The following is a 23,849-nucleotide window of genomic DNA, read 5'->3' on the forward strand; positions in this document are numbered from 1 at the left end:
AAACCAACAACAAAACAACCAAAAATAATAATTTCATTCAATGAAAATCCAACTTTTCGATTAGTGTCTTCTTATATTCTTTCATTACAGACACGTTACTGTAGCTGTCCTTTATATTCGTGAACAGATAATCTGCCTCCCACCTGTCTTGAAAGCTCCTATTGTCCATCTTTCGTTTGGCCATTTTTATGGAGGGTGGAGTTAACTTGCCCGATGTGACTGTAGCATGGTTGTTAACGACTGTCAACAGAGAATGAGGGGCGCTTGCTGTTCGTGACTACGCTTCAATACACAAATTTGGCCCGCGGGCCTGAGTTTGACACCCCTGATCTAAAGGGAGCGAATAAGGAAGGAAAACAAAATCATTCATATGATTTTTTTTTTTATTTTTTATTATTTCTTCAGGTATCGTAATGGTAAGACTGTAATGGAAATTTTTATTTTCAGGAAAAACAACAGAACCCAAAAAAAAAAACCCTGATATGATTAAAGCAATTGTATGATCAAGTCTGCTGCTAATAAGAAAATTAAGCCTTCCACTTTTCTAACAGACAAAAGTTGAATCCATGGTGATTGATCCAGAATGGTGGCTTTAACAGGGGCATTTATTATGGCAGCAGTGCTCATATATATTACATCCTGCCATATGTGAGGGCCATATGGAGGTCCTTAAACACTTCTAGATTCATCAGGGCTGCCTGGAAAGAAATCATAGTCAAGAATTACACCCACACTAAAGATGGCAGCATATGCACGATACCATATTGTCAATACTGGTAAAATTCCTCATTAACACAGGGATCGTGTAACTCTCTAGGTGTCCAGAGACTACATACATGAAGATGCATTCAACAGCCATCTAGCTAATAGGGCACATGTACACCTACTAATTCATGCAGTTTTCCAGTCACATTTGTCATGTGGCACCACATGGGGTGGCTGTTTAAATAACTGCAGACTTTGTCAGCTCAAAGCAGTCTAGCGTCTCTCTTCAACAAGGCATTTCTGTCTACAGAACCATTGTGTACTGGATTTTTTTTTGTACCATTATGAGTTAATTCTAGAAACAGTTACAGTATCTGCCTGATTTGTCACCCTGCTGCTGATGCTACCTTAAATGGCTGATTGGATAAATGCATGAATGAGCAGGTGTACAGATATAATAAAGTGGCTGTTGAGTGTATATTCAGTGCCTTACCTTGTTGTAATAGTGCAGTGCTTTTTCTGTGTTTTGTGCAACTCCACGGCCAAGCTGGAGGCAGCGGGCATAGTAGAACAAGCCCGTAGCTATACCTTTACAAATGTACTCAGGGTTGCAGCCTGTGGAATTGGCTATAGCACTAACATCTTCATATTTGCACACCCTGCAATGCAAAAACATTGTTCACTGTTCATTAAAAAAAAATTAATTCCTAGCACCTGGGTCTCAGTAAGCTCTCTAGCTCACTAGGTCATGATCTGTATATATTGTACACCGCTTCAGGCACTGGTAAGGACTCATTAGAGTCCTTAGAGCTATACTAATGAGAGTATTTAGAAAATTGTTATTTCCAGTAAGGAAATATGAGTGTCGATGCTCCCTGGTTTTAGCAGTGCATTGTGGATTTTTAAGGTGTGAACATTTCAGTGCACTGGAAGGGTTTTGGGATTGAGACGGCTCTTAAAATGGCCAACTACTGAACAATGGAGCTGAATGAGATGCACACACAAAGCAGTCATCCGCCAGAGAGTGGGTGTGCATCTCATTCAGCTCCATTTCAACTTTTGTTGTGAATCAATAGCTGTGAATATAGCTGTTTTAGCTAAACTGACATGATCACTAAAAGCCATGATGATCACTAAAAGCCAAATGTTCATGGATGGTGCTGATCATCATACCATCACATCGAAATAAGAAGTGTTTTCTTGTAGATTTCTTGACCCATCTTACTTGCATTCAATCAGCAAGTTTAATCTGAATTTGTTTGCTCAATTGAACTCAATACATTTCTACACCTACTTAATATCTTTGTCCTTTGATTATTTCCTTGCAGTACCTCTTTGCCAAAAGTGCTGCTCTGGTGTAGAGTTTGCGCTGGTAGTAGTAAGCCACAAGGTGACCCTGGGCATAAACATTACCCCTCGTCGCTGCATCTGTGAGGCAGTAAAAAGCTGCCAACAGATCTTTAGACACACCATATCCATATAGGTACATGATTCCCAGCGCCCCCTGGGACTCCAGGCTGCCATTACTACAGGCCTCAGAATGCCAATAGAATGCCTAGGATAGACACATTTTACCAGACTGTTATACTGGACCAAAATAGAACTCTTTCTATTACACTTTTGTTGAGACTATTTTCAGAATCCCTCTTCTGTCTGTTAGGATTTTTGTCATCCAGGTCAAGGTAAATTGATTTCTGTTCTACAAAATGTTAAACCAAATGCTCAATTTTATTATTATTATTTTTTTAACAGTGTGATTTTTTTTAGTCAATGCTTCACTACCTTTTTGAGATCTCTTATTTCAGGACTGGAATAGAACAATCCGAGAGAGGACTGAGCTTCCACGCTGGCGTTTGGGTTTCCATTGTCCGCTGCGATGAGCCAGAACCTGCAGGCACAGAGAAACGCTGCTCAGAACTAGACATTTATTCTTGAATGGTTGATTTTTTGTTTATTTTTGTCAGATGCTGCTCTGACTGCACTCACTTCTCTGCCTCTTCTCTGGAGGCCTGCACTCCATATCCCTGCATGTAGGCTCTGCCCAGGTTGTACAAAGCTGTATATCTGACACTACCGTTGTCCCATTCAGCTACTCTCCTCATATAGTCCACTGCTTTGCTCTGTTTTAGACACATTTAGGCAGGAAGGAAATGAATATATAACATTTATTTATAAATGATTTATCACGTAATTAATTAATAGAAAGTTTAAAAATAAAAGAATAGCTAGGAATGATTCCAGCATTACCGTAACCTTCTACTACTGGATTCAAACAAAACTCACAGGGTCTGCTGTCATACCAAGTCCATCGTAGTACATAACAGCCAGCTGGTAGAGAGCTTGTGGTTCTCTATCTTTAATCCCATGGAATACAGCTCCCGCTTCTGTATAGTGACCCTGTCGCACATGATCACTTATCTTAAATTGGCACAAATCGTGATATTGAGCTCAGACTGGTCATTTCATTTTAGTGGATTGTGATTATCTTTGAAAAACGCAAATGCTCTAAAAGTCCATTAATACAATAAGTAAGCAGTCTCTCACTGCCAGGCTGTGTCTAAAATCATGAATACATGGGATTATTACCTCCTTATAGTAGAGATGTCCTAGCAGCAAGCGGGCCTGTGTGTCTCCTGCCTCAGCCTTCTTCACCAGGCATTCTGCTGTAAAATCAATTCATATTAGACATTTCCACCATAGATTAGAGAAACAATCAAAATAAAGAAATAAACAATAAATATTACAGTATTACAAGTAATATTTAAAAAACATCTTCCTGAGCATTCCTGAGGGACTGTAGCATGTTAAGCTAACATTAATATATAAATTGTAAATAAATGTACAATACTAATGTACAAACACGTACTATATTAGTAACTAAGTAAATATACTCATTACTATATTTACTTTTTTCTTCTCCTGAATTTGTGAATGTGAATTTGTTTCAATAAGATGTCTTTATCTATCAGTAGTGTTTTTCTGAGTCACAAGCACCCACCACGTTCTCATCATGTACCCATCACGTACTCATCACATACCCATCACATACCTATCACGTACTCATCTCGACCCATCACGTACCCATCTCATCACGTACCCATCACGTACTCATCACTTACTCATCACGTACTCATCACCTACGCATCACCTACTCATTACGTACTCATCACATACTCATCACATCCCACCACGTACTCATCACGTACCCAGCTCATCACGTACTCATCACGTACCCAGCTCAGCCCATCACGTACCCATCACGTACCCATCACGTACCCATCACGTACTCATCACATACCCATCATGTACCCATCTCATCATGTACTCATCATGCACCCATCTCATTACGTACCCATCATGCACCCATCTCATTACGTACCCATCACCTACTCATAACGCACCCATCTCATTACATACCCATCACGCACCCATCACCTACTCATAACGCACCCATCTCATTACGTACCCATCACGCACCCATCACATACTCATCACATACCCATCATGTACCCATCTCATCACGTACCTATCAAATACTCATCACATACCCATCACATCATGTACTCATCACATCACCTACCCACGTACCCGTCACGTACCTTTCACGTACCCGTCACATACCCGTCACGTACTCATCACGTACCCATCTCATCACGTACTCATCATGCACCCATCTCATCACGTACTCATCACGTACTCATCATGCACCCATCTCATCACGTACCCATCGTGTACCCATCTCATAAATATCACACAGATATTTTTCATTTATTCAGTGACTTTAATTATATTAAAGAAGAACTGTAATTGTATTACAAATGATTAAATCTACGTTGTTTTACACGGAATAATTACCATGTCAGCTCTTTCAGCACGTAATAATTAACCAAATTAATCATTGTAAATTTTAATGCGCTTGGAATAGAAGCAATCAGGAAACTAATGTTATGCTCAAGGCTACCTGAATTCCCGGCGGACTTGAACGCTGCATGGTTCTCATAAACACTGAGAACAGCGTTAAACACTTTGTCTGTTGTGGTTTTCTGCAGTTTATCGGTCTTGTGAGGAGTCTGGACGGAGTAATCCATCATTCTTTCTGTTCCTTACTGTTAACACAGTAACAGAGACATTGACACGTAGACAAACGTGAATGCGCTTTATGATTAGATGCATTTACTCTGGAGTTTAGTAACTGACCCCTGAGTACAGCCGTCTCCTTAACGACCAGAGCTTTGTGACGTAAACAGATTTATATGCTACATTCAGGGGTTGTTAAAGATTAATAACGTTTAAGATTTTAAAGACCGAGTCGCACAGTCTGATTATACTTCAGTGAAGCTCTTGTTTTTAGCCTTTGGTACGAAACAATAAACAGTTTCATTACAAACACTATTTAGCAGTTTTTCCCCAACGTAATATTATTATTAATAATAATAATAATAATAATATTAATATTAATATTAATAATAATAATAATAATAATAATAATAATAATGATAAGGGGGCACGGTGGCTTAGTGGTTAGCACGTTCGCCTCACACCTCCAGGGTTGGGGGTTCGATTCCCGCCTCCACCTTGTGTGTGTGGAGTTTGCATGTTCTCCCCGTGCCTCGGGGGTTTCCTCCGGGTACTCCGGTTTCCTCCCCCGCGGTCCAAAGACATGCATGGTAGGTTGATTGGCATCTCTGGAAAAATTGTCCCTAGTGTGTGATTGCATGAGTGAATGAGTGTGTGTGCCCTGTGATGGGTTGGCACTCCGTCCAGGGTGTATCCTGCCTTGATGCCCGATGACGCCTGAGATAGGCACAGGCTCCCCGTGACCCGAGGTAGTTCGGATAAGCGGTAGAAAATGAATGAATGAATAATAATAATAATAATAATAATAAAATTATATTTTATTGTTGTTTTTGATTTAGAGAAATACTGAGTCTTAAATATTCAGGCTGCAATAAATATTGTTATGTAATAAATTAAAATCAATGTATTTTATTTTATTTGCTTTATCGACATACATGAGTAACTTTCTATTAAAAGTCTCCTGCAGCATCTTAACTTCGGAACAGAGCACTTTTATTTTGACACGTCCTTGGCTTCTACAGTCTGTCAAAATCCTCTCATCCATTCCGTTAAGACGAGCTAGCTAGTTCACTTTCATTACAAATGGCATCAGTTGAGGAAATGTCTAACGCTGTGTCAGATGCCTTAGAGGAGGTAAACGCAAACTATGACAATGTGGAAGAAGAATTAATTATGGATCTGGAAGAGTCTCTGAGCGGCGGATATGTGTTTTATAGGTAAATACTGCAGCTTCGTAGCTAGTTTGCTAACTTGCTAATTAGCATAGCCGGCTACTGTAGCTTTTGTGCTCACTCACAGCTTTAGGAAGTTAAACTACTAAACTCACTGGTTACTGTGTTATCTAGGAGAACGTTATGTATGAGAGCATCATATTGGGGCTTCAGGAAAGGTCTTTAGAGCGGTTTCTGCTACTTAAATGCTACTTAAACCGGTTGTTTACAGCCTGTCTCACTGTACCCTATGATGCTAGTTATTTATAGGCTGTTTTCTTTCCTGTAATTGTTCTGCTACTTTCTTAAGCATCTCTCCTGGTTTTTATTTGCAGTAGTAATTCAGAACCCGTGTACTTTCTGCCACCCTGATAGAGGTGATCATATTACATACATATTACATCTTTAAAGTACAAGCTTTTAAACGAAGCTTCTTTTGTTTTGCTTTTGTTTTTTTCTTGGAAAAGGGACAGGAAAGATTGGGCAGATCTGGAGCCTGTTCCTCAGGATGATGGGCCAAACCCTGTGGTAAAAATAGCATATTCAGACAGATGTGAGTAAATTAAGCTTGTATACACACACACACACTTTAGTAAACAAAACATACAGTATTTAAATGTGGTGACTTTGTGTCTTTACAGTTACAGATGTGTTTGATTACTTCAGAGCCTTGCTGAAGAATGATGAGAAGAGTGAGAGAGCGTTCGCGCTCACTGCTGAAGCTATTGAACTTAACGCTGCAAACTACACAGTATGGTAGGTTTGGTAAAGTTTTGTAGAAGTATTACGATAAACACGCGTTAACATACCTCGTTGGTGTGTGTTTAGAATGTAAAATAGAGGTGTAACGCTACAGACTTCGATTCGGTTCAAATCTCGAAATGATTAGAAGAAGATTTTAATGCACATTTTATTTCTGAGTTATAAACCTTGTTCTGTGCATTTATTTTGTATGAAAATAAGTATATTAAATATCTATGAGCAGATGTTTAATATTGTAGAGAAGATGTACTACAGGTTCACGTTGTTCTAAAAATAATTAAGTACATTATATAAATTCTTTCAATCGTTTTAATACATAAACAGCGTTCGACTCTGGATCTGTTTTAATGGTTAATTGATTCATTTAGCAGCAGTATTTGATGATTCGTAACTAAAATATAGCTTCAAAGTAGGAATAAAATGCCTGATTTCTACAGCTTCTTTGTAGGTTGCAGCGGCACAGGGCTGGTGTCATGTGAAAGCTACCGAAGAGCTTTTTTAACTCTCATAACACGGTTGTGTAACAGTATTACCTATAAAGTGTGTCGGTCATGGGGATTCTGCTGGTTACATCACAAGTGCAGGAGACTTCTTGTAATTGTGTAAGCTTTCTATGCAAGAATGTGACCAGCATGTTCTCTGTATAGTTTAAATCAGCCGGTATACAAACTGTGCAATGGCAATAGGTATATGATTAGTAGAATGCTGATTTCCACTGTGAGAATTGCACATTTCCATGATGTAGATTGTCACATTTTTGCTTTGACGCAGAAATCTCCATATAAGAGATTGGATTGTCTCTATGCCTGAAATTCATGCATGGTCATTACACCAAAAAAACTCCTGTCTCTACCTAGCTTTAATGTAAACTAGAAGAAAGTGACCGTGAAGAGTGCTTAAATACCACATTTGTGATCCACACTATATTTCTACATAAGCAGATATCTTTAATGCAAGATCATTTAATTTCTGTTCAGCTACACGGGCTACCAAAAGTATTGGGACATAACACTGCCATATCATCTGGCTCTAGCTCCACGTAAACCGTTACTGATAATATGCTGCAATCCGCTGTACAGGCACTACAGGAGAGTACTGCTGCAGGCCTTGCAGAAAGATCTGAGAAAGGAGATGAAATATATCACTGCAATTATAGAAGACCAACCCAAGAACTATCAAGTCTGGTAATTCTGCTTTCACTTTATTGACATTTAGCTAATTTCTTATCCTAGATTACGGATCCAAAAAAACCCCCCAAAACATCTGTTTGTTTATTACCACATGCTTTTAATTAGATTTGTACTATGTACTATTTGTGTTTCGTCATACATTACACACAGTCACTTATGCAGCAGTTAGAAGCATCCTCTTCATAAACTCTTAAATCTTTCTCTTAAATGTTGTCCCTAAAACACACACACATTGTTTATACTTTGTGCTTGGTTAAAGGCATCACAGGCACATGGTGGTTGAGTGGCTTAACGATCCATCTGAAGAGCTGCAGTTTACATCTGAGATCCTCGTTCAGGACGCCAAGAACTACCATGCATGGCAGCACAGACAGTGGGTCATTCAGGTAAAAGTCCAAACAACCTCGCACTTCTTTCTTCCAGTCATGCTATCTAAAATTCCTTTATTTTGCCTCTTCTCCGCCTTATATCTTCTGTATAATATACAGAATGCACATTGATCGGTGCTATTTTGTTTACTTTGTCTTGTAGTATTTTTGTACTGTCTCTTTGCACTAGGTTAAACACGGTGCACTTTATGTGGCTAGGACAACTTAGTTTAAGTTAAGTTACTTAGCTCTATGTTGTTTTATGTAGCACCTTTCATTTCACGACGTACTGCTTCAGCTGTATACGGTACAAGCTTTTCAAATTGACTTGACTTAAAGGTGGGGTGCACGATGTTTGAAAAATGAGTCGGGCCGACTAACAAAACAAACGTGTAGCCAATTAGCAGAAAGGGGCGTGTCTTCTCAAAATGTGGCGGAGAGAGTGTTCAATGCGCATGTGTGACATTAGCAGAAAGCGACTGAAACATCGACATGGCGGATACCTGCCTTTACCTCTGCCTAGGGTTCTAGGTGTTGAATGTCGTCTTCTGCGTGAAACGGAGCTAAACCTTTCACGGTACAACACACAGTACTACAAATACATAGATGTATTACCATAGTATTACTCATTGAGTTCATTTATTGATAAAAATATCCCCTCGGCCAGCTGCCCCAGCAGGTTCCGTCATTATAGTTGCCTGGGTTACGTATGTATGTGTGGGCGGAGCTATCAAAACAGGGGTGACACCCATTTGGGTTAGGGGCGTGTTTGTTTTGGTGATTTCAAACGTTGTGCACCCCACCTTTAACAGGTGACCGTGACACTGGTTATGGTGACTCTGAAAAGCACCAGGCGGTGGGATTTGCTTCTGCTTGGCAACCAGCCCGGTGATTTGCGCACCGTACTTTCAACACGTACTAAAGTTGTCTGATTTCAACTCAGGATGGTGAAGCATTCTAAACTTAACCACTTAACCTGTGACGGTTAAGAGATCGCAAACTAAACATCTATCAATTGCAACTTTCATTTATTTGTCTTTTTGACCTAGAAGCTGTTGCAGATGTGCAGCCAAGAACATCAATTTCTGTTACTGTAAAGTTCAAAATGATCCGTATTGTTAAGTTACAGTAGAACCAGCAGGTTTGGTGCTGTCATTTTGTGGAGACAAAAGCTTGTAGATATTTTCCTACATTAAGTCGGTGTGTGTGTTTGCTTTAAGGAGTGTAACCTCATATCAGTGCTACTATAACTGTTTAGGAAGATAAAAATCATGTACCGGAAGAGTTTTGCTGTAGTGACCATAAGGTTGTGAGTTCTAATCCCAGAGCTGCCTGTTGGTTTATTATGAGGTGTTTTATAAAATAATACAGTATGCCATCATGCCATTGTATTTCTTTCCAACTTAATCTCGGTCATATCTGTAGCTCATATTTGATTACCACTGATAAGAATTTTGACATGTTTTCCTGTTTCAAGAAAAACCTAATAGTTGTTGAATATCAACAATAAACAAACACTCAAAGTTTTATTCACCTGATCATCGGCACTGAGAGAACTCGGTATTCATATCGAAAATGCATAAGCACACATTCTCCCTCATCTGTGAAAGAGGTCTCGCTTTGGGAAACCGACGGATTTCTGGAGCTTTATTATAAAGATAACGTTCACTGAATAATTCCTGAGAACATGTTTACAGTTTTGTATCACAAACCTTTATTGAAAGATATGAAACTTTATCTGACTTAGTGATTGGGTAAATGGGGTTTTGTGTGCGTTTCTCACTGGAGGGAATCATTTTGAAACGATTGCGGTGATAATTGCCTCTGATTTCATCTGTGTGCTTGGATGTTTTATAGATTTGGATTCAGGTATGTGAATAAATGTAAAACCCCACCCCCTTCTCTCTCTCTCTCTCTCTCTCTCTCTCTCTGTTTCTCTCTCTGTCTCTCTCTCTCTGTTTCTCTCTCTGTCTCTCTCTCTCTCTCTGTCTTTTTCTCTCTGTCTCTCTCTCTCTCTGTCTCCCTCTCTCTCTGTTTCTCTCCCTCTCTGTCTCTCCCTCTCTGTCTCTCCCTCTCTGTCTCCCTCTCTGTCTCTCCCTCTCTGTCTCTCCCTCTCTGTCTCTCCCTCTCTGTCTTTTTCTCTATCTTTTTCTCTCTGTCTCTGTCTCTCTCTCTGTCTTTTTCTATCTGTCTCTCTCTCTCTGTCTTTCTCTCTCTCTCTCTCTCTCTCTCTCTCTCTCTCTCTCTCTCTCTCTCTCTCTCTCTCTCTCTCTCTCTCTCTCTCTGTTGCTCAGGAATATAAACTGTGGGACGGCGAGCTGGAATATGTAGAGGAGCTCCTAGAGGAAGATGTGAGGAATAATTCGGCATGGAACCAGCGTCATTTTGTCATCAGTCACACCACCACTTACTCTCCCCCAGATGTGCTAGAGCGTGAAGTGCAGTGAGTGCTGCAAACACACCAGGCTGAATCTGTCCCATTACTTCTTTCTTCTTACATGATCTATGTTTATTTCCGTCTCGTAGAAGCCTTTTACCATTCTTTTCATTCTATTCGCTGGTTTTGGACAGCATAACAGTTTGCTTCTTTCTTTTTTGCAAAAGGTACACCATAAAACAAATCAAGAAAGCACCACACAATGAAAGCGCATGGAATTATCTGAAAGGGTAAGTGTTTCTCCCTATCAGTGAAAACATGCTGATATTCCGCTAGGGTAGTGTGTACATGCAAGCAGTAGATGGCAGTGTTTCTCAATCTAGAAGATTCTGATGCCTGCTTGCTGATCCGAATGGAAAAAAGGAATCATTCAAGAACTAGAAAAGAGATTATAAAATAAGCTAAACATCTCAAGACATTTATGACTATTTAGTTCTGTTAGATCTGTACCTGCTATGTGCAAGACTGTGAGTTTGGTTTGGAACTGAAGTGTTGCTGGTGTGTGTTTGTGTGTGGGTGTGTTTGTGTGGGTGTGGGGGTGTGTGTGTGTGGGTGTGGGTGTGTGATCGATGTAGGATTCTGCAGGCTACAGGACTCTCGACGCATCCTGGGGTGCTTCAGCAAGTTCTAGATCTGCAGGAGACGTGCTGCTCGCCACATCTGCTTGGCTTCCTAGTGGATTTCTATGAGGACGCACTCGAAAGCAACAGCAGTAGCAACAACGAAGACACACTCAAGAAAGGCTTAGAGGTAAATAAAAAACATCTTAAACACAACATTGTGTCTGTCAAACAAGAACAGACGTAATCATAGAAACAATCACACTGAGTTTTATCTCGAATGCTCAGCACAACTGCATAGTCTGATTAAATATTAAGAATTTCAGCGAGTCTTAGTATATTATCATTTTTAACAGTGCATCTCTCTCTAATGGTAAAATAAACTCTGAGCTAGGGCCCATAGGTTTTTAAAAACAACAGATACTCTTTTTAATCAGGCAAAATAGAACCAACTCCATACAGCTGGATACAAAACTGTAAAGGAACTTATTCAGTTTCTTGATTCCTCAGCAATCTCCAGTGGGAGCATAGAATTTAATCACTAATATGAATAGAGAGCTAGCATAATTTGTACATGAGCTAATGGTTTAAATAATTTAATACTGCTAGAATGACTGAAATTTTTTTAAGGGAAGAAGTGCATGTGTTAATTAAACCGCATTTAAGGTGGTAAGTGTGTTCACGTGATCTTTAAAGTGGTGCATTAACTCGGGTCGACTCAAAGCGTCGATATGCTTAAGTGCTTAAAAGTTAATACCATGTTTTGTTTTTCTTTGATCGTTTCATTTACCTGTGGCTATATACATTTTATACATTTTATTAGGCTATTGGGGGCAGTGGTGGCTCAACTGGTTAAGGCTCTGGGTTGTTGATTGGAGGATCGGGGTTGAAGGCACAGCACAGACAAGCTGCCACTGCTGGGCCCTTGAGCAAGGCCCTCAACCCTCCCTGCTCCAGGGGCGCTGTATCATAGCTGCCCTTGCACTCTAACCCCAACCTCCTCAGTTTTGGTATGTGAAGAAAAAGAATTCCACTGTGCTGTAATGTATATGTGGCGATAATAAAGGCTTCTATGCCCGTTCTTCTTCTTCTTCTAGATGTTTTATAATTCTACAATCCATGTGCAAAACTACTGTACAGTTTCCATTTTGGACAAAGGGGATTAGAATTTGCAATGCGATTCGTGTGCAGTTTGTGAATACACATATATTGACATATATTTACATTTCTGAATCATTGATCAGGAATTTTAAATACTGTGTGTACAGCAGTAAGGACAAAAGAACAGCTGGGAATCGAAAGGGAACCAGATCAATTAATTATTGAAATGCAGTCCAGTGGGCGAATATAAATAACCATTTTGATATTTGGTTTAGTATCGGTTGCATTAGACGAGACCTAACGGAGTTGCAACTGCTGTGTTAATGTTTTAATAATGTGGGTGTTTTTCGAAAAACAAACCCATTTAGTCCGTGTGGCACTGAACATACGGCATAGTATCTATAAGGTGCTTTAAGATTCTGATCTATGTTGACATGATTGTATTTTAACACACAATCGCTACACATTTGTCTGCCGTACATTCATGCTGAGGATTTTCCGTGCATTCAAACCATGCGAGAATGACGACCCCGTCGTCTGCACGTTGAAGCAGAAAACCAGGCATCATTTTTTGTTACCTTTGTGTTGTCAGCTATCACATTTCTGTGCGCCTGCTTTCACTGTAGCCTCAAAGTCTTGGGCTCACAGGAATGAAACCCAGCATGATTGTCTGCAGTTGTAATATAATAATAAACGTAATATAATATAAATATGATACAATATAAATTACATGTCAAATTACAATTCAGATATACAGGAGATGGATCACTTGAGTCATTTTTTTTAAATTGTCTCCACAGCGTAATAAAAACAGACGTGAGGTTTGAACAATTTCTGTGCAGTCACTTGCTGTGAAAAATGTCAGCTCTACAGTAAAGTGCAGGTCATGCTGCTATTACCTGGCAGGGGAATTCGCAATGTTTTACAGCATCATTTTTTTCTTGAACATTTTTGTTGTATTGAGCTTAATTAGCTTTTCCCACTCACTCACTCACGCTCCTGTTCTACCCCATATGCACCCGCTCTCTCCTCTAGATCTGTGAGCTGCTTGCCCAGGAGAAGGATACTATCCGGCGGGAATACTGGCGCTACGTGGCCCGCTCTCTTCAGAGCAAGTATGGCTCAGAAGACATCCAGTCTACATCCACTGAGGAGCAGGAGATCCCCAGCAATAACTGAGAGAGAGAGAGAGAGAGAGAGAGAGAGAGAGAGAGAGAGAGAGAAGCACAGTTCTGTATAACTTCTTAGAGGGAGTAAGACTCTTACTTAGAAACTTAAATGTCTCTCGCTGAACTGTGTTGTTTCTGTATTTTGGTTTTACCATATTGGTAAAGCCTGTTATGTAACTGTAAATGTAGAGGAGGAATATGAAAGCATCATGTAGTTATGCGACAAGACTGAAGGCTGCAATGAATCAGGCATAGTCTACTAGCCAGTTGAAAGGAACTTTTGGAATTCAGAGTCTGAAGGGCAAAAAGAAAATGGGGATCGATAATAAGACTAACAAATAATATGCTTAACCTGCAAATGTATACAAACCACTGTTGCCAAAATATTCACTAACAAATTCTGCAAAGTTTCTGTGCATATGGTTGTTTTTGTATGCTTACAATTAAAAAAAAAAAAAAAAAAGGTTAACACATTGTTTAATTTTGTTTGATATGAAGCTCCTGTGGGTAAACCTTAGAAAGCGATCTCTCGGGAAAGAATACTCACACTATCATTACTTTGCTTTGGAAGTATATGGACTTAATCTCTTCTTGTCCACATATTTGAAAGACAGTGACTAACAGTTTAAATCAGTGCAGGGAAACTAATTTAATGTAGAACAGGTGTACATTTCCCTGCGTGACTGGGGTTTTGCCACTAGTGCTGAGCAGATGCCTTCTAAATGAATTCAGCCAGCACTCATCCACGGTTTTATTTTTGTCTTTTTGTGTACCCCTGTGCCTGCAATATATTTCTTTTAGCCCAGTTTCTTCCCCCCTGCCATTATGCTTTCATGGAGGGCTGCAGCTAATAAATTCATACAGTCTGTAATCCATTTTCATAATCCATTTGAAATCCATGTGTTCTGTCGGAATCTGCACCACTGACAGGGAATATACAGAGTTCATGAGGAAGGTTTCATACAAAAAAAATGTGTGTACATTGTATATTTTAAGGTCAATGTATGGCAGCGGTGTCCGATCTTATCCAGAAAGGGCCGGTGTGGGTGCAGGTTTTCATTCCAACCAAGCAGAAGCCACACCAGAGTCTACTAAAAGCCAAGAACAACTGATTAAACAGGTGGAATCAGGTATGGCTTCTGCTTGGTTGGAACGAAAACCTGCACCCTTTGTGGATAAGATTGGACACGACTTTAATCTGATGTATGGTATTTATCATCAACAAACATGAAACTGGAAAGCAAAGTGCAATATGTGTATTTCTGTTCTTAAATAAGAAAAAAAAACTTTTTTTATGCTTTATTCATACGTTTTATAGTATTTATCTATATGGATGAAGCTTAATTCTGACCTTAATTAAGACATGAGTGTCAGATTAGTACTGCTGGAGGACCATTGCACTGCTTATTATAGCACCATACACTGCTTTCTGAATAATTTAATTCCCCTTTAATTTCCATGACCTTCGTTTAATTTAGAATTAAATTAATATAATAAATTAAATTGATAGTTTAATTTTATTTTTATATTTTAGTGCAGTATTCTACCTTTGCTTGCTTTTAGCTCATTGTGTCCTGTGGTTACGGATTCATCTAAGGATTCACAAGTGTATGAAAGAGAGGATCTCATTTTCATCCCATTTTCTGTTGTAAACAGGCTCTGAATATTGACTGCTGTATTGGAGCAAACCAATGTCTCCCAGGTCATGCAGGAGAGAGCAGGAGAATTCCGAGTAGTCTGTCTGTATACACACCAAGCAAAGACATTTCTCCTTTAATTCATCTGCAACCTCTTTCAACTAGCTTAACAGGCAGCATTGTAAGAAGTCCTCTGTTCATTTCACCAGGGCCCTCTGTTTTAGAAGGAGGCAGGGAAGAGAAGTGGTGTTGACTAATACTTCAGGGCCTGTGTCCAGAGCTGGTGAGTAATTGCAGGCCTTGTCCCTTAGGTACTGACTGCTCCATTAGTAGTGTGATACCCCAGGAATCCAACAAAATGGATGTGGGCTAATGAGTTTGTTTGCTCCCTCTTCCACAGCCGGGGTTATTTGTTTCTTTAACCAATCTTTCCTGTAAGCTCTGGTCTTAAAATATTGTCTACAAGCTTGAGTAGTTGATTCAGTCTATTTACAACCTCACTGAGCTGACAGTGGGACTGTACGCTGGTGTGTAATTGATGCCAGTTAGGTTTCATCATTTGAAACCGATTCTCCAGACCTGCTTTTGTTTTAATAACAACTTGCTCCAGCTTTAGTTCTGTTATACAGATTCCACTATGACTGTCAATGTTTAGCTAGTCTTAGCCTGTCCCAAGACTGAGCTGTGTTAAAAGAAATGAGAGCCTTCCTGATAGTGTCCTAGCCTTAAAGGACTCAAAATAGCCCAATTATTTCCTACAGTATTATATAGACACGGTTTTTAGAGCAGTTCAGCGATCATAACCATAATAACATCACCTCTGGGATATAGCCAGAGCATACTGTAGCACTGAACATCATCTGTTACCCTTAGTTACCTCTGACTGATGAAAGCTTATATCATTAGTTCTCCATGGATAACTACATTAGGGAACCTGTTTGCCTAACATCCTATGATTACCTTCAGTGACTGGTGTTCTGGATAACTACAGCTTTTAAGCTTTTTGCTCTTAAGACCTAGCCAATTAAATGTCATCCAAAAGGCCTGACTGAATCATCCTTGCTTGACATCTGCACTTAGTACTCTTTTTCTGATGCTGTGGGTGGTCACACATGGATGCTGTAAAGATTTATACATCCCAGAATCCTGTATGTCCAGGATTCAGTGTGTGGATTATCTCTAGATAAACTGTGCATTGTAGATTTGTACAAAAGTGATGCATCATTCACACTTATTACTCTTTTTCTTCTCAACCATATTGTGTTAGAGTTTTTCTTTGCTACCTCCACCTCTAGGTTTCTCAACAGAGTTTTAAATCTACGTTCAGATTTACATAAAGCTGTTTTATGACAAGATCTACTATTAACTGAGCTGTACAAATAGAACTGATGTGAACTGTTTGGTTTTACAACTCCTATCTGGTTTCATAGTCCTCATAAGTCTCGATCTGCTTCCAAATATAAATAACCTGTGACCGGTTTTTATATGCAGAAAGGAGAGAGGAGGTTCCTAGTAAGCTTTTTTTTTATTTTTTATAGCCGACAAGGGAAATACCAGGTACATGAAAGTAAATGAGGTAGAAACTCATCGGAGGAGGTCTGTAAGAAATGATACCAAATCATTATTAATTTTAGGGTGTGCCAAGGACTCAATCACCCAACACAAACTACCATGTGACAAGTCACAGAGGTCTTTCATGGTTTAACATCAACCTAGAGCACAATCATTCAACACGTGGGTATGTTTTAAATCACTGAAGAATGTCTGTGTTAACATATTAAGTGCATTTCACAACTTTTGATATTTGAAACAATAGTTGCTAAGCCACACTTGAGTCTCTAGGCTCTGATTATCTCTGTGTGTGTGTGTGTGTGTGTGTGTGTGTGTGTGTGTGTGTGTGTGTGTGTGTGTGTGTGTGTGTGTGTGTGTGTGTGTGTGTGTGTGCGCGTGCGCGCGTGTGTGTGGAAAATTTAGTGTTTCATGATGCTGGACAGGTAAACCCTTATCTGTATCCTAGCACAGGGAAGGAATACCAATGAGTTCACTAATGCTCATTTCAGAACCTTATTAAATCCTGCATGCTTATTGTTCCCAGGTGTATTTCAAGTTGTAGTGTTTTATTTCTTATTCTAATGTGACAGTCAGTCAGGCATGTGTCCATGAGTATGACTGATAGTAAATATATACTTAGAAGAAAGGAAATAAAAAATAAGGAGAAATCAGATTGGGATTAAGTATGCCTGCTGTGTGCTACTGTATATACCCTGATCAGGTTGTGGACATCTAGAATATTGAATTTTAACACATTAGAAAGCAGAGTCTTGCTAATTTTTTCAAGTCAGATTGTGTGATCTACCTCTCTGAGATTTCTGCTTTCAAATTCAAATTTGTAATTGATCATTTTTTTGTTAGAATCGTCAAGAGAGAATTGTAATTTATGAAGGAAAATGGGCTTTTTTAAGCTCTATTTTTTCTCTATTTGGACAACATAATGATTTGTGTGTATGTAATAAGTCACCTGCATGACAAGTATTGGGTTTCTTATTGTAATATTGTAATATCATTAACACGAATGTTTGTCTTCCATACTGGTTCTAATTTTGAGAAGCTAATATGCTTCTCCAGCTTTGTGTGATTCTCCCAGGAATCTTTCAGAGCAGCTGTATCTGTCATACACACATGTGTATGCACTTGAGAGAACAGGATAGTCTCTCTGTCTTCTCTTCTCTAACATTTCCCACCATGGCAACCCAACGATTGTGTGTGCGTGGTGTGGTTCTGCAAATAGCTACCTCTCTTTCCTATTCTTTTATCTCTTTGTCAACAGCCATGGTGATCCTTGTACAATAATAGCAAACTCATCAGTATGGCGATGGCACCAGTTTGATCTCTTTTCTACATAAACACAGTCCTACCCCTTTGAAGCTGAGAAAAGAGGGAGAATCGATCAGAGACATGGGTATAGCCATCACAGAAATTTGAATGGTCTTGAAAAGGAAAGAAACCACTGGTGTACTAACAGGCAGACATTGAAACAGATTGTCCATGGAAAACAACAGCAGTTAATGACAAAAGTATTGATATCTATGAGGAAAACCCCTTAAAGTACCAGTCAGTGACATTACTAACTACCTCCGCAGGGCAGAGATGAAGGTCTGGCAATCCACGTTTTTCGAGGAATACCTTGAGAGCAGTAAGAATCAGAAGGTCTCAGAATCAGATTGGAATTTGCAAATTCAGAGCTGAGCCACAAAGCTTCAGCAAAACAAATTCAGAAGTCTACAGAAACATTCTGTCTGCCAATTTACTGAGAAATGCATCCACCTTTATCTGATTTCTTAATAGGCAGCATTATTAAGCCTTCATTATGCAGCAAGACAATGACCTAAAACACACTGTTAACTCAACAAAGCACTTCATCCTGCTGGGAAAAAGTGGGGCGTTTTATACTGGCCAAGTCAATCACCAGACCTTAAACCAACAGAGCAACATTTCATTTCCAGAGAAGGAAACTCAAACCTGAATATCTTCAGTGTATAGCAAAACAATTAGCCTTGTCATTCCAATACCTTTACAGGGGATTATATAATACACAAAGTCATTTGAAGGAGCTTTTCTAACTGACCACCAAACAGGTTGGTTGGATATTAGTAGTCCACTAACATTTTTTCCCTTGGATTTACAGAGCTTGGAAAGCAATTATTTCTCCTGTGAGGAGATATTTTATTTAAAGCTGCAGAAATGTGAGGAGGGATGGTGCAGAAGTTAGCATCGAGCTTGGGTTAATGTCTGTGTGGAGTTTCTTGCTTATTCTCAAAGTGTGCATGTGGATTTCTTCTGGGTTGTCTGGTTTCCTGCTAGTGAGTATTTTGGCTAAGATAAATTGCCTCTAGGAGTGAAAGAGTGTGGATAAACTCCACATCCATTACAACCCCTACTAGGATAAAGTTATTACTGAAAATAAGTCAGAAACTACCAAATTCAAAAGGTTTTTTTTTTTTTTTGGATAGTTTATAATTTTTGCATAGTGAGCCACTTAAGTGTGCTGTAAAAAACTCTAAATAGAGAAAATGCCCTTTTTAATTTTAGATCTCAACTGGATTAGTATCCCTGCTGTCCTTAATTTAGGTATGGACAATATGGCAAAATATATATTAATATATATACCTAAATTAAGTATTTAGTATTACGTATATATTAATTACTGAGGATACTCTCAGAAAAGTGGATTGTAAAGCAATTTATCATCTATTTAATTATGAAAGCACTTTGTACCTTTTGACTGTATGTGTTTATAGTTAGCTGAGATGATTGAATGAATATGATTCACTTCCATTTAGAACCAAGGGCCTAGTTTACACTGGTTTCCTGCTTCTTCTCTTGGGGGAAGAAAAACAGCTTGCAACTGTAATGATTGTGTTTACTCTGGAGTTTTCCAGTACCATTACACAAAAAGTAATTGTGCCAACAAACCAGACCTATACTATAATTACCCTAACGTGTGCTATCTTTTAAGTGTGTGTAAGACTGTAGTAGGAACACTTTTGTGAGTGGTGTACATTTGCTGCATGTTAAGAAGCCCGAACCTTAGAAAAGCCAGAGACATGCTGACACCTGCAGCTTGGCTTAATTGCTGTGATTAGCTCCCTCATGGGAATAATTGTTGGTTGCTATAGCTGAAATTAGAGCTTCTCTGTATAATTTAAACTGTTTTAATGAGAATGTATTGGGTTGGTAAATAAAAACAGTTAATCAAAAGGAATATAAACAATCTTGTACTTTGCAGAAAGATAAAGCTTTTCTCATTTCAATTTGAGACTTTGCATGCCATGCCATGTAGCTTTGTGCTTCCCGAACACACAAAGTAACACACACACACACACACACACACACACACACACACAGAGTAACTGAGTGAATTTGCTTTTTCAGAACGTTCTCGGATGTGCAAATACTGTTTACCCTCTGGCCTAAAGAACTTTTAAACTCTTATTTTTCCTTACATTTTGACATTTGGCACTGGATTATAAATATAAAACATTTAAGATTTTTTTTTTCTGTTATGCTAGATCAGTTTTTAACAGCTCTCCAATACTTAGTCTTGGAGAACTGTTAAAAACTGATCTTCCCAATAAAGGTTTTGCATGCAGAAGACTTTGGTTCATAAAATATCGTTGATCATTACAAAGTCACGTAGAACCACACGGCTTATATTTCAAAAGGATGTAGTTATCATATCACCAGAACAGAAGTAACATTAGCCACTCCCTAATTAGCCAATCTCAGCTCCGCCTGAAAAAACACTAGTGTTTCAGCACCATGGGCAGCTCTTGGAGCTTTTATTATGCATATTGCATGATATAGTCTTTATCTTTACTTGCCATCCTTGCATGTACGATCGTAGCAGAACTTTACATCACTTTCTTCATAATAGTCCAAATCACTGTTTCTGAACCATATTCCTGCTGAAAACATCATTTTACTTATAGCAGCTTACATCGGGAAAGCCATCTAAATATAATCTGTATCTGTATAGCCATCTGTAGCGAGATTCTGTTTGAGAATGGGGAAGCAGTGAAAGAAAGCATCACTACGTGTCGCATTCTCGAGTTTGCAGCCAGTCGGAGTGGAGCGAGTTCAAAGCTCAGACTGAAAGCTAGTCTCACTGATGTGCGCTTGCTCACGGCGGCGCGCGCTGGAGGGCTGTAAGAGCGGGAGGCAGAGTCTTTCCTCTCGGTCTTCACGACTAAGCCCTACGGAAGTGGATGGCGGGAGAAGGTCATGAAGGTAATCGCTACCTTTAAGCTGGATTTGGGCGGCTGTTACCGCAGAAGGAGCGCGCCCTGCCCATCAATTATTCATCCGTTGAGGAAGCGGTGGCAAACGGCGGCACGGCACGTGGCTCCGCACATCCTCCGTTCTGCAAGCAGCCATCGGCAAGTCATGTCCCATTGTGAGGGCACTTCAAGAAGAGCTGGAGAAGAGGACCAAGGAGGATGAAGGAGGGAGACGGGCCGGACGAGTCAGAGGAGGATTATAATGAAGTTGAGTGGCAAAGGAGCGTGCGCCGTCGTCTCCAGCAGCCTGCTATTCGCGTGCGCCGTGAGCGCAGCAGTGGTGGGGTTCGAGTGTCTCTCTCTGGGAGCCAAAGTAAAAGCGCACTTCCAACTGAGCGCGGCTGCTGGTGCGTTTTACTCGGGAATCCTGCTCGGACTTGGACAGTCACTGCTGGCCATTGCGTTGCTCTGCTGCAGGGGCAAAGCTGCGTGTCGCAATTTTTTCCTCTTTGGGCTTCTTGTGTTCCTGCTCGGCGTGCTCACTGCGTTCTCGGGCGCGGTGGTAGACGGAGACGCCGTGTCACTCGTGGAGCGGAAGTACTCGCGCTACTGCCTGGACACATTGGATGTACCTGCGGCGTGCGGGCGCCTCAAGGATTACCAGCGCGGCCTGGTGGCGTCCACCGTGCTTAACGCGCTCGAGTGCCTCATTGGGCTTGTAAACCTGGTGGTCATCAAGCGGTACCAGGCGGCTCAGGTTTACCGGAGGCGCAGAGCGCACAGGCGCAGCGCGCGCGAGGTCTTGCTTGTCGAGGAGCGCGAGCTCACAGTGGCCGCCAACTTTCGGTCGGTCTCCTATATCAGCTTAGCGGCGTGCGGCTCCCAGGCGCGCGAGGACGGTGCAGAGGCGCGGAAAAGCGGTCATCCGTCTATCGAACTACCGGGCTACGTGCCTTCCCAAAACGAGCTCCACCACGTGTACGGTTTCTCATATCCGCCAGCTAACGACTCACCGCCGGCCTACGAGGACATATTCCCCGGAGAAAGGAGGAACAAAGCGTTTGAGTGTTAAAACAGAGAGAAAGTTACAAAACCACATCTCTAATCTGCAGTGACAATCACTGGCCCCGGACATCAGACGCACACGCGTCCCTTTCTCGGCTAAATAATAAGCAGAATGTATTAACGCATTGCTCCCTTTGTCATAGGAAGTGGGCAAGTAAGTACATGCTACACTCAGTGAACTGCCTGTAGGAAAACTGAACTAAAATGGTAAGATATATATTCAGATTATAAATATAAAGGCCTGGTGACTTTTTAACACAGCACTTGTTTTGAATCTCTGATTGTACACAACATCTTATGCCCATGTACGTTGGTTGATGTCACTCCGTTGGTTTATTGTCATATTACCTCCGTTTGGCTCATGAATAAAAAAAAAAGGATATTCACCTTTCTATGCCGTAGATATTTCATGCAAGTCATCAAGTCAAAATAAGCACAACTCTTATATTTCAGGAATTAATCATGTAAAGATGGTAGCTTGTGCGCCTCTAAGGTTCTTTGGCCTACTTTGTCAACAGGTAATTATGCTAGCAGCAAACAGGTCTTTGAAATGCACCTGGGGTTCTTTTTTTATATCTAAACAGACTGGAGACACAAAACACGGTGAAAAACACCATGCAATTCTTTGATACAATTACAGCCTACATTATGGTTAATGAAAGCTGCAGCAGTTCTAAAATAGAATAATGTTATTATACACCTGTGGTGTTGTGCTTCTCTCTAAACACTGAAATGCAAAATCACCAAGCTTTCAAGCCTTTATTTGTTATATAAACAGCTGCCATAAAAGCATGCTGATGAGCTTGTGAGGAACAGGAGGGATGGAAAACAATAACCCTGCATCACTTTTAATATGCTGCAACACCTTAGAAGTGCACTTAATAGTGATTCACATTTTCCTACTGGCAATGAAAGTTCAAGGATGAACAAAAATATAATTGTAGCTGCAGCAAGAACAAAGAGATTACCTGTTATTATATAAGCTAAAATGATGTAAAAATATAAAAAAGTTCATAGATCAGTTTTGCTAAACAGAAAAAGATTGTGTAAGAAGGGTAAGATTGTGCTCAGTTCATCGCCATGAGATCAATCTTGATCTTTCCATGCATAATGCTTAGCAAAGTATGATGGATTACACTTCACTGGCTTTCCTCATCGTGCATTTGTGACAGTAGCTTCAACTATGATTCATCATATAGTTTACTGACACATTATCATGTAAATTTTGCCTTGGAAAGGCATTGTAGTGTGACTTTTGGCCTTTTTTGCCAATAGTTACCTAATGAAAGTGAAATGTTAGCTTAGTGGGTGAAGGTCAAACAGCACAAACTACTGACAACTATGTCTTAGATGTTTTGCGAGAACCTTTTAAAAAATTCTGTTGCAGAAAAGCCTTGGTGAAAAATAAGTCGGTGTAATCTATGATTGCATTCACTCTGTTTTATATGTGTGACTTGTCATGCATCTCCATGGGGTGGATAACTGTCATGCATTTAAATTTCTGGGAACAGAAGCTGGGTCGACAACTGCAAGAAAACTTTTCCACATGTACAAGTTACGGTGATTTAGGATCGTGCTAAAATCCCTGAAACTGCAGGAGAAGAATGTCTTGTTGACTTTTTAGTCATTTATGACATGTTTTTAAAATGGTTTAATTTAGTTATTTGAGACAAAATTTAGTCGATTTTGCCACTCTGCCCAATTCCCTTTCTGTTTTCTGTTATATATTATTCAAGTGAGCAGGACAGAACTTAACAAAGTCATGCTTGACTTTATTACTGGCATGTATA

General features: G+C 39.9%; 3 protein-coding genes across 4 annotated transcripts; 2 read left to right on the forward strand and 1 right to left on the reverse strand.

The window, feature by feature from the left end:
• Positions 1–421: 421 nt before the first annotated feature.
• lrp2bp (LRP2 binding protein) lies at positions 422–4,896 on the reverse strand. Of its 2 annotated transcripts, none has more exons than XM_060885002.1 (8): positions 4,667–4,896; positions 3,292–3,365; positions 2,989–3,102; positions 2,692–2,825; positions 2,488–2,593; positions 2,037–2,260; positions 1,199–1,364; positions 422–698 (listed from the first exon to the last, which is right to left on the reverse strand). In XM_060885002.1, the coding sequence occupies exons 1-8, from the start codon at positions 4,794–4,796 to the stop codon at positions 633–635; spliced, it is 1,014 nt and encodes a 337-aa protein (XP_060740985.1). In that variant the 5' UTR covers positions 4,797–4,896; the 3' UTR covers positions 422–632. The 2 variants fall into 2 exon arrangements, with proteins under 2 accessions (XP_060740985.1, XP_060740984.1); XM_060885001.1 differs by having other exon boundaries at positions 3,292–3,368.
• Positions 4,897–5,813: 917 nt separating this feature from the next.
• Positions 5,814–14,455, forward strand: fnta (farnesyltransferase, CAAX box, alpha). The gene is made up of 9 exons (XM_060885738.1): positions 5,814–5,999; positions 6,461–6,546; positions 6,635–6,749; positions 7,835–7,939; positions 8,205–8,331; positions 10,608–10,756; positions 10,918–10,980; positions 11,326–11,500; positions 13,447–14,455. Exons 1-9 carry the CDS (start codon positions 5,866–5,868, stop codon positions 13,588–13,590), a joined length of 1,098 nt encoding a protein of 365 aa, XP_060741721.1. The 5' UTR covers positions 5,814–5,865; the 3' UTR covers positions 13,591–14,455.
• Positions 14,456–20,902: 6,447 nt separating this feature from the next.
• On the forward strand, positions 20,903–22,317 carry LOC132856167 (transmembrane protein 271-like). The gene has a single exon (XM_060885626.1). The coding sequence runs from the start codon at positions 21,257–21,259 to the stop codon at positions 22,064–22,066; it is 810 nt and encodes a 269-aa protein (XP_060741609.1). The 5' UTR covers positions 20,903–21,256; the 3' UTR covers positions 22,067–22,317.
• The last annotated feature ends 1,532 nt before the right edge of the window (positions 22,318–23,849 follow it).

This window comes from Tachysurus vachellii, chromosome 13, assembly GCF_030014155.1.
Source record: "Tachysurus vachellii isolate PV-2020 chromosome 13, HZAU_Pvac_v1, whole genome shotgun sequence".
Lineage (NCBI taxonomy): Eukaryota > Metazoa > Chordata > Actinopteri > Siluriformes > Bagridae > Tachysurus > Tachysurus vachellii.

Excerpts from the sequence above, each read along its gene's own strand:
- fnta (XM_060885738.1), top strand. The coding sequence starts at position 5,866 with ATGGCATCAGTTGAGGAAATGTCTAACGCTGTGTCAGATGCCTTAGAG. Across the intron at positions 8,332-10,607 it reads ACAGACAGTGGGTCATTCAG|GAATATAAACTGTGGGACGG; the intron begins GTAAAAGTCCAA and ends TCTGTTGCTCAG. Across the intron at positions 10,757-10,917 it reads GTGCTAGAGCGTGAAGTGCA|GTACACCATAAAACAAATCA; the intron begins GTGAGTGCTGCA and ends TTTTTGCAAAAG.
- LOC132856167 (XM_060885626.1), top strand. The coding sequence starts at position 21,257 with ATGAAGTTGAGTGGCAAAGGAGCGTGCGCCGTCGTCTCCAGCAGCCTG.
- lrp2bp (XM_060885001.1), bottom strand. The coding sequence starts at position 4,796 with ATGATGGATTACTCCGTCCAGACTCCTCACAAGACCGATAAACTGCAG. Across the intron at positions 2,594-2,691 it reads TCCAGAGAAGAGGCAGAGAA|GTTCTGGCTCATCGCAGCGG; the intron begins GTGAGTGCAGTC and ends CTGTGCCTGCAG. Across the intron at positions 1,365-2,036 it reads GCAGCACTTTTGGCAAAGAG|GGTGTGCAAATATGAAGATG; the intron begins GTACTGCAAGGA and ends TTTGCATTGCAG.